This window comes from Saccostrea cucullata, unplaced genomic scaffold (genome assembly GCF_032062105.1).
Source record: "Saccostrea cucullata isolate Sc308-1 unplaced genomic scaffold, CSIRO_AGI_Scuc_v1 ctg5007, whole genome shotgun sequence".
NCBI classification, from domain to species: domain Eukaryota; kingdom Metazoa; phylum Mollusca; class Bivalvia; order Ostreida; family Ostreidae; genus Saccostrea; species Saccostrea cuccullata.
In genome coordinates, this window is record NW_026930849.1 from 1 (window position 1) to 9,454 (window position 9,454).

The following is a 9,454-nucleotide window of genomic DNA, read 5'->3' on the forward strand; positions in this document are numbered from 1 at the left end:
TAACTTTTGTTATAATTATGCATTCTACAGACTTCAATGGGACTTATACTACATCACGCAGTTCACCACGAGGTCACCACGTGACGTCTATAATTAGAAAATATGCCTTAATGAAAAAGTGAAAAGTTCAACACTACCCCGGGGATAATTAATTTCAATTTGTAATATTAGTTATGTAAAAACATCTCTGTACCATGAAAAGTGCTGCTAGAATCCTACTGTCCTATCACAGAAATAAATATTCAACATTTTCGGACGAAACCTTCCCAAAATTTTTACATTTTGTTCATAACATCGAAAAAATACATTAATTCCGTTAAACTATACGATTCTAGCAGCACTTTCCAAAAACAATAGAATAAGAACTTTAGATAGAAACAAAAATTAAGTTTCAAAGTGTGCGGCGTAGTGTTGAACTTTTGCATCTTATATCTTACGAAGGAGAGAGGAAAGGCTGATCGGCAAGTAAACACCCTCCCTGCTTTAATTTAACGAAGAAATTGTAGAAGTATATTACCATACCTTTTTTATAAGCTTTATTCCCAAATGAATCAAACAAGTTATTCATTCTAAATGCTTTTAAACTCCGATTTCTTTTGTTTGTTTACATGAATTCACGTTATGTTTCACTTTCACTCTGCTACTGCATGATCAACAGTTATGACGTCACGGGTTTGGTATGTAACCCCTGTGATAACTACAGAGACCCAGAAACGACAAAATTCTGTTTGTATTATGCCTCTGCATATTTTGATTAATTTTTACGACCTCAAATCAATCTAAGATATCGATTATAAGAAAATGTAATCTCTAAACTTCACGTCATACAGCTTACTATGACGTCATATCATATAGGCAAGTAGAATATTTGGTTGTAACCTTAACCTACCTGCGTAAGTAAATAAACAAGGTCAAATTTTAACTAATTATTTCAAGGAAAAAATTCTTTAGAATCAAATAATGACAGTACACACAACCGTGACTAATTGAAAATGAAATAATTTTTATCAAAAATTTAATATTTCAAAAAAGAAAACGTCTATTTTCTTTTATTCTGAAACGTAAATAAACTTTTACAAAAACTACCGGAAGTTTATTTTCTCAAACAGGAAGTCACGTTGTGTTAAAGCTAAACTGCGCAAAACGTCACTGTCAGTTTGGCGCAAAGACGAGAAAAAATGGCGACCGACAAGACGACAAAATGACTGAACAAGATATCGAAAAATTTCAATAAATGGAAATAATGCACTAAACACTAATATTATCGTATCGACGTTAATTGAAACAGCCAAAAACAATAATATATTGCAAAAAAGTATGAAAAAATTTCTAATTACATGAAAAATCTACACTTGGCAGGTCAAAATCACCCACGTGTTTACATAAACACGAGTGACAGGAAAATCTGCTCTGAGTACACAAATATCGCACACAACGTTTTTATTGAAAACGCACGTGTACGTATGTAATAATGTACTCAAAATAATAATTTATTCACACAATAATAGTTTTTCGTACAACGTTAATTGTTAACGCCCGTACGAAAATAAAAATTCAATTCAAATACGAAAACTTCACCATGTGCTTCTTGTAAGCACAAGTGAAAAAATATTAAATTGGTCAAATTGTAGGCTTTCCTACTAACGTTATAATATATAACGCCCGTAACAACAGGTTCCTATATATTCCAAAATGACCAAATTAATGCACGATATGTCACTTGTCACCTCGTCTTTCGTTAACGAGTGACAAACACTTGCTAGTTTAGCAAATGTAAATATAAATTTACCGGCGACGCCATTGGGGTTTCCCCGCGTAGGTTCGAATCCTACCGGCGACGCCAATTGTCGTGTAACCGATAATTACATACAATATAAATAACTGGCGCCTTACCTTATAAACAAAGGCGACAGTCAATGAGTCCAGGAATAAACAAACAAGGTAACAAAGGCAATAATGGAAACACAACTGGTAAAGTAGACTGGGAAACCGGGACTGAAGCTTCAGGATAATACTGGGTACCACGTGACACATACCCAGCATACCCTGCAATTTCACCACAATACACAGACTGTGTGTTTTGTTCTGACACATACATGACATATGTAGAAACTTGTAACGACAGCCTCAATAGACTAAGTGTATCCTACAAAATAATTTACATATAGGATCATAGGTCCAACAAAAGGTTCCATCTTCTAGGGGATTAATCTGTTAATTTGAGGTCCAAGCAAAAAATGTAACTATTGCATTTGATTTATTCACAGTTGAGGTACTATTCCAATTATTATATCCAGATTATAAAACATCAATCTTTTCAGCATTGTACTGTTGTATGTAATTTATTAAAAATTCATCAATGACATGTTTATTGTCATCCAATAGGAATATCACAATTAAAATGAAACATTTTATCTCATTTGGTTCAATAGCAGCCTGATATCAGGATATATAGAGTAGGTCAATAAGACACTGTATGTGTTAAAGTCTATTATGCAGTAATGAATGTGCTTAACACATGGTCTTTCGTATCGCTCTAAACATATATATACCATTTAACATACTCAGTAATACAAGTTGCCAAAACATGGACTTTTCAAGTGATATAATTGAATTCATTGTATTTAATGTCATCTAATTAAGGAATTGGTCCCTCTGTCCTAAACAATTGAAATATTAGCATGGGTTATGTAACTATTTTATAATAATCAAAATTTCGTTGTAGGAAACGCTTGTCAGGACACAAGACTGAAAAAGACGTACTGAAAAACTGCCTGTAAACACAGCTACCATTAAAGTCAATGGATTACCTAGGAACATCCAAGCAATATGATATCAGAGACTGGCAATGTGGCAGAAAAACCTAAATAAATATTGAAATGTTCAACTTCTTTGTTCATTGCTTTTTTCTCTTGTATTTAAATATCGCATGGAACTTTTCGCATGGTTTTTATATGATTTTCGCACGAAATTCATGCGAAAAGGCAATCGCATGAAAATCATGCGAGCCACTTTTCCCTGTGTATAATCCAACTGAGAAATTAATTTAAAGACCATTTTCGAGAAAATATACACGAAGAAAACGTGCCTTAACATGACGTCACAATGAGGCTACAGAGACAAAGATGCAACGATATAGGGCAATGAGAAATTCAAATACTGAATATATTTTATTTGCTTCCAAACAAATAAATATAAAATGCATGGTTACTGTCTTGAAATATAAGCGAGATTTGGGCGAGTGTAAGAAAACATGATAGAGAGCGAGGCGTGCTGTATTTTACCCGAGCTCAAATGTATTTTGTATATCCATTTAAACGTCCAAAACTACTAATTTTAGACAGATGTGGACACATCTCTGCAGTGGAAACTAATACACCATGGCGTTAACATAGCAATATACATAACGCCACAATGCTTTTCGAACGCCGGAATACATGCACGAGGCTTTATTAGGACAGTGACGGAATAAAGCTTTGGTTTATTAGGTTACCTTAATTAGGTCTATGCCAGGGGTAGTTGCAGGATAAAATGTAAATATAAGGAATGTTTTAAGTTTAGTATGAACTATTGGTGTGTGAATCACACAGACTTGCACATAGACATATTTTTTCATGAAGCGCTATTACGCCTCATAAAATATGCCCATGTGACAAGTCTGTTTGATTCATACACCAATATCTCACACAAAACTTTAAAACATTCCTTAAGTGAAAATCATAACATTAAAAACAATAGCACAATATGTTAAAACACGCTTATTTGGTCATTACATTTTGCGTTATTTAATTTGCATTGAAGTAAACACGAACTAAAATGCAATAACTCTTGTCATATTAATGCATTTAGGATGACCATATCTTGCATCATAAGATTTCTTCTATTACCTCTCCTGGTATTATGCTTGGCTCCGGTTTTGGGAAAATCGCAGTTGTAAAACAGGTTAATATAATGTTGGGAAAGACCTCGTAAAATTTGATAAAATCAATCTCGTTCTTCAATGAAGGAGATCTGGAGGCATTTGAGTTGACATAATAGTTGAAAAAACAAAAGGAAACATTTTGTGTAGTTGCGCTTTGGTCGTAAATGAACAACATGGGATGTATATGAGGTTATTCACAGATCTGTACACCATGGTGGCTCGTGCTGCTTTCCGCCTGATCTGGATCGTATGGAGATGCTTGGGCATTAGACTTCGAATTCTCTTCCTACTGTTATTGTTTACGCAAGTTTTATTTTCCGTGATGAAATATTTTCAAAATTTTCAAAGTAATGCATTACTAAAGCAATTGATTTTCAAGTCTGACAAAATCACAAGATTGTGCTTTAGATTTATAGCAAATCTTTTCTAGCAGGAAATAGTAGGATTATTCTTCCATAGCTTACCTTGCATCAGACAAGCTGATGAGGATATGTATAAGAACGATAGATCACTTTTCAAGAGAATAGGTTTTTCATTTTTGAAAATTTTCACAGATTGGATAATTTTTGCATATTATTTGAGAGGATGTTTTGACCTGTGTGCTTGATTTATGTCACAAATATGCGTAATTCCTAATTTTTCTGAACAGGCATCATCTGTTTTAATACCTGCCCACCCCTTATTGATGCAACAAAAAGGATTTAAAACCTTATTAGTAACAAGGATGGACTCTCTAAAACACGAAGTATCACAAACTATAGATATCTTCTCATCCTGTTTCTTTCCGAAAACGAAAGAAAAATATGTAACGAACTTTCTTAACACCCTTTATATAATTGCTGTTTATTTTACTACATATTATATATAACTCTGACATGATTTAAATTCCTTAAATGTTCATCGGTTAAGTAACAAGGATAGTAACGATTGAACTTTTTTACTCTTTAGTTCATCATGAAAAAAGGACAGAATAGATAAGGAAAACTGCACTATATGTAAGAGTAAAAACGCAATTCAGCCCTGTGAAAAAATGATATCTTGATTCATCAAGAAGACAGTTCATTATTTTTCTCATGTGTAAGGCATAATGCCCTTTAAAAATTCACGTATAGTCATTTTTTTTTAATTCCATGAACTTTGTCATGCATTTTTGTACTTGCCAAATCCTTTTACCATAAATAATTTTGTAGCTTCTGGCAATGTTTCCTTAAGATTTCATCTTTACGTTAAAGTATATAACAATATTTCAAATGCGATATGTATCCAAATTCAAATTGTGTCATACAGCGATGAAAGCAAACGTTCTGTTTTAAGTTCTTACCTGTTTTCCCAGTGTAACGTTACACTATTCAACTGAATAATCGATAATTGAAGAATGCTTTCTCTTCAAATACGTTCATATGGGTTCAAAAATCTTTGTAACATGACTAGGCTATCAACGCGTCGGTGGATCCAGCAATTAATTAAAGGTGATAAAATACCTAAAATAAGTGTGAGTAAAATAAGCTACTAGAAACAGGCAAAGACATATGAATAAGGTCAGCTACTACTAAGAGGAATAAAACAAAATTATATCTCCATTGCTTAGCTGCATTTTTGAAAATTTATTTAGCTGTTCAAATGATTGTGTAATTCTGATCAAATTGAATAAACTTTATGATCAATTAGACTAAAACAAAGCAAAAGAAAATCTTTCTAAATAAAATCCATTTAATATAAGAAATTTTTAGTGTACAGGACGACAATTATATAACTTTGATTCAGTCGTAGTGTATCAATAGTTCTTCCAGCGCAAATATAAACAGTAGAGATTTGTTAGTCCCACACCAGAAAAGAATGTTTATATTTGTTTTTTCATCGAAATATTACTAATATTTTCCACGTCTTTTTCATATTCCAGTTCTTAGGAGAAAAAATTCTAAGAACCATCCACATTTCTAAACTTGTGACATGATATTAAATCTTTTTCAAAGAAAAAAATTTATCATCTGTCCTTAAGTTGATTATATTATTGTGTAAAATTGTTTTGAGGTCACTTTTTATTTTAAGGGCCTTATAAAATGACATCATATAATGTTAGGGGTATCCCGGTAGGGAACATGCATCAGCTTAGCAACACTCTCAGAATCCTTGTAAATGTAACGTTATTTTTCTGTCACTGAAATTGTTATTTACAATTTTGAAACAACAAAGTCTGAGGTCAAAATTTTAGCTCATATTGCTTTAAAGCTCATGTACCCGGAAGTTATAAAACGAGAGTGAAAGCCAACGAGACTTACACACCCTATTAAAATGTGTTACTAGTACAGATTTATACAAATTTATATGTTGGGTAATTTTTTAAAGTACCAGTCCAAAAAACATTTTCATCAATCCTGAATGGCATAATCAGAAACCACCAAATAGAGAAATATTCCAGTATTTGAAATTCTTGTCTTTTCAAAGGATGGTGCGTTGCAAATTAAAGCCAAATGTAAAAACAATGCGAATTGTAATAACTGGGATTATTACATTTTGCATAATCACTAGTTGAGTCGAGATCAACGCAGAATGTTTTAACACAAAAATGATAAATATACTTTTGTTTAATTATTGCATTTTGTGTTATTAAATTTTGAGTCGTGATTATGGCAATTACAATATTTCAACCTTTTGATTCTTACATTTTTCTTATATTTTGCGTTATAAATTTTTGTTTTGAGGACGATGCAAAAATGTATTAAAACAAAATTTTTATTAATGAAAGCATTTTTGATATTCTTTATACAATAAATATTTAACCTGCTATATGTGATATTGTTACAACGCAAAAAAAAATAATGACGCAAAATGTACTTATAAATGACAATGTAACATTTTCAGTTATAACATTTATACATTATGTATAAATACAAAATCCATAACATACTTTTTTTCATTTTTTTTTTATCACAGGCTCTCTAGATTCGCCTGTGTGGCTATAGTATGTCAATTTATCTACAATTAGTTTTCAGAAAGCTCTCTCTCTATACATTTGTATACATAAATTGTATTATCATTGTCTGAACCAACCCACAGATGACGAGTTTTATTATCATAACTCAGGCTTCTTGGTCTGTGTATATCCTGTTGCAGTGTCTGTATCAGTGTTAAAAAGTGGCCCTCTTTGTCAATCATCTGAATACTGTTGCTGAACCAATCACACACCAGGATATGCGAAAGGGAGTTTGTACAGATTCCTTGTGGATAAAGTCGTGATCCTGATGGAGGACCTGTGTAGGAGAAGCGATGTTTATCTCCATCTTGTGTCACCACAACACCACGGAAATAGTCAGACACAATGACATCTCCGTTATTGTTTTCTGTGATGTATACAGGTCCTTTATACAGTTCCCGACCTGTGTTGTTGTTCTGCATTGTCTGTATGTGTTCTCTTTTGTCATTGTAACGGTTAACCTGGGCTGTCTTTGTATCGGAATTGAACATAGCGACCAGCAAGTCCCCGGTGGAGGGAGACCAGTAGACGCAACGTGGCACCCATGGTTTTGTTTTCTTTATCAGTGTAGACTTTGTTCTGTTATCTTTAGACAGTTTTCTGATGTTATAATCCTCGTCAATATAAATAAGATCACCTGCGTAGTTTACAGTGTGTAGTCCACAACTCCAGCTATACCTACCCATATCAGCCAAACGATTTAGCGTGACACCTTCTACGTTTGTTAAGATAAGATTGTATTTATCACTGATCCAGAATCGGTCAGATGTCACATGGGATATGTGTGTTATACCCCTAACTCCTTTCACTCCCACAGTTTTATATAACACGGGTGAGGATATCAGTTTTAGTAAACTTTCCTTTTTTATTTGTCTTTTTCTTGTCTCTCTCAGTTGGATTTGACCCAGTAACGTTATCAAGGCATATGAATCCGTGTTTATTTTGGCACAAAGGGGGACCAGGGCATGTTTTTGAAGATAAGTAGGTCCTGTTATTCTTTGGGAGAATGATTTCTTCAGGTACACGAGAAATTCTACAGGTTTGTTTGCTGAGTGTTCATATCTGTGTTCATAGTTCTCAATGCTGGCAAGGTGGCGGTTCATTGTTCGGATCTGGTGTTGCAATCTATAAATAAAACATTTACGTCTAATTTTAACATCACATATCACTGTGTCAAAGAGGTCCTTCAAATTTTGACCTTTTGCCGACATCTTTGTTTGGAAGTTGGAGATTACTTTGGGAAAGGTTTTTCGATCAGATCTGATTTCTGCAAGGAGAAAATAGCTCTTATATAAAGTTTCATTTCTAGTGATGAATAGAAATTCTTCACACTGTGGAAGCTTTGCTTCATATGCTAATCTTATGTCCAATCTTTCATGTTCCCTGTGTTCTGTACATTTGACACAGACAGGAATGTCACAAGAATAACAAAATTGACTATGAATTTTGTTTGGATGTTTCACACAACTCTCCTGTTTTTGAATAGAGTCATGTTTTTCTCGGAGAGCCACAACATCATGATATATAGTAGCTAGATCAGTAACATGTCTCTCTTTACACTGTAGACACAGGTCTTGTTTACAAGTGTTACAGTAGAATTCTGTGTCCCTATGACACTGAGAACATTGCCGTATCTTACACTGGGAGCTCGGTCCTAAACCCATGATTTAGAGGATCTTTTAGAACATAACCTCCTGAAAGAAATACAAAAAAGTCTTAATTAGTTAAAAGAAAGGTATGAGGAGTAATGATCCTTAGACAACCCGCACAACTGCTGTACAGATCAGGAAGACGGGGTATCCCCTAGTGAAAATAGTTTATAATAATATGGTTTTTGTAACAGTTGATAGGAAATATGCCATCCTAAATATGACTTATGAATGAGTTGTAGTTGGAATGTTGACTAAATAAATATTTACCAAATGCAGATACTATCAAAGTACTGAGAGTACTGATAGGCGGAAGCATGATTGCAAGTTGTCTTAAGGTAGGATTCTTCTCTGGTTTCTGACTAGATGAAACATTCAAAGTATATTTGCTTACATATCTTATATAATTAGATGTAAGGGATTTAAAAGACCATATTTTTCGTTCCTCATCACAATTGTGCAACTTAAAATAGAAATGGTAAACTGCGTTTGAAAACTAGCATGGACTATATTTTTGGCGGAATGATGGCGTATGAAAATATCTGCTTTTCTGTCTCTCAAAATTATAACAGAGCAATGAATTTAGTTAGAATTTTTATACAATCAAAGACTTGAAGAAATTTTCTAATGTAATTTAAATTAATAATAAGGGACTAAACTTTCAAAATATATAAAATAAATATGATTTTTCAAACAAACTAGAATTATGTTAGCTTTTAAACGCTTCCAATCAAAGTACAGATTTGAGCCAAAAATCCGTAAAAAGTATTATTTCTCTGTTAGTAAACGATCAAAACTTTTTGTTTTTGTATCATTTTGTATATCTATAAGACTACTTTATTATATGTGAAAATAAGAAAAAGTTAAATATAGGAAGCATATGAAAATAACCAATATATCCTAAAAAAA

General features: G+C 33.0%; 1 protein-coding gene across 1 annotated transcript; it reads right to left on the reverse strand.

Annotated features, from left to right (window-relative positions):
• Positions 1 to 6,879: 6,879 nt before the first annotated feature.
• On the reverse strand, positions 6,880 to 8,568 carry LOC134230320 (uncharacterized). Its single transcript, XM_062712086.1, has one exon. The coding sequence runs from the start codon at positions 8,558 to 8,560 to the stop codon at positions 6,905 to 6,907; it is 1,656 nt and encodes a 551-aa protein (XP_062568070.1). The 5' UTR covers positions 8,561 to 8,568; the 3' UTR covers positions 6,880 to 6,904.
• Positions 8,569 to 9,454: the final 886 nt, after the last annotated feature.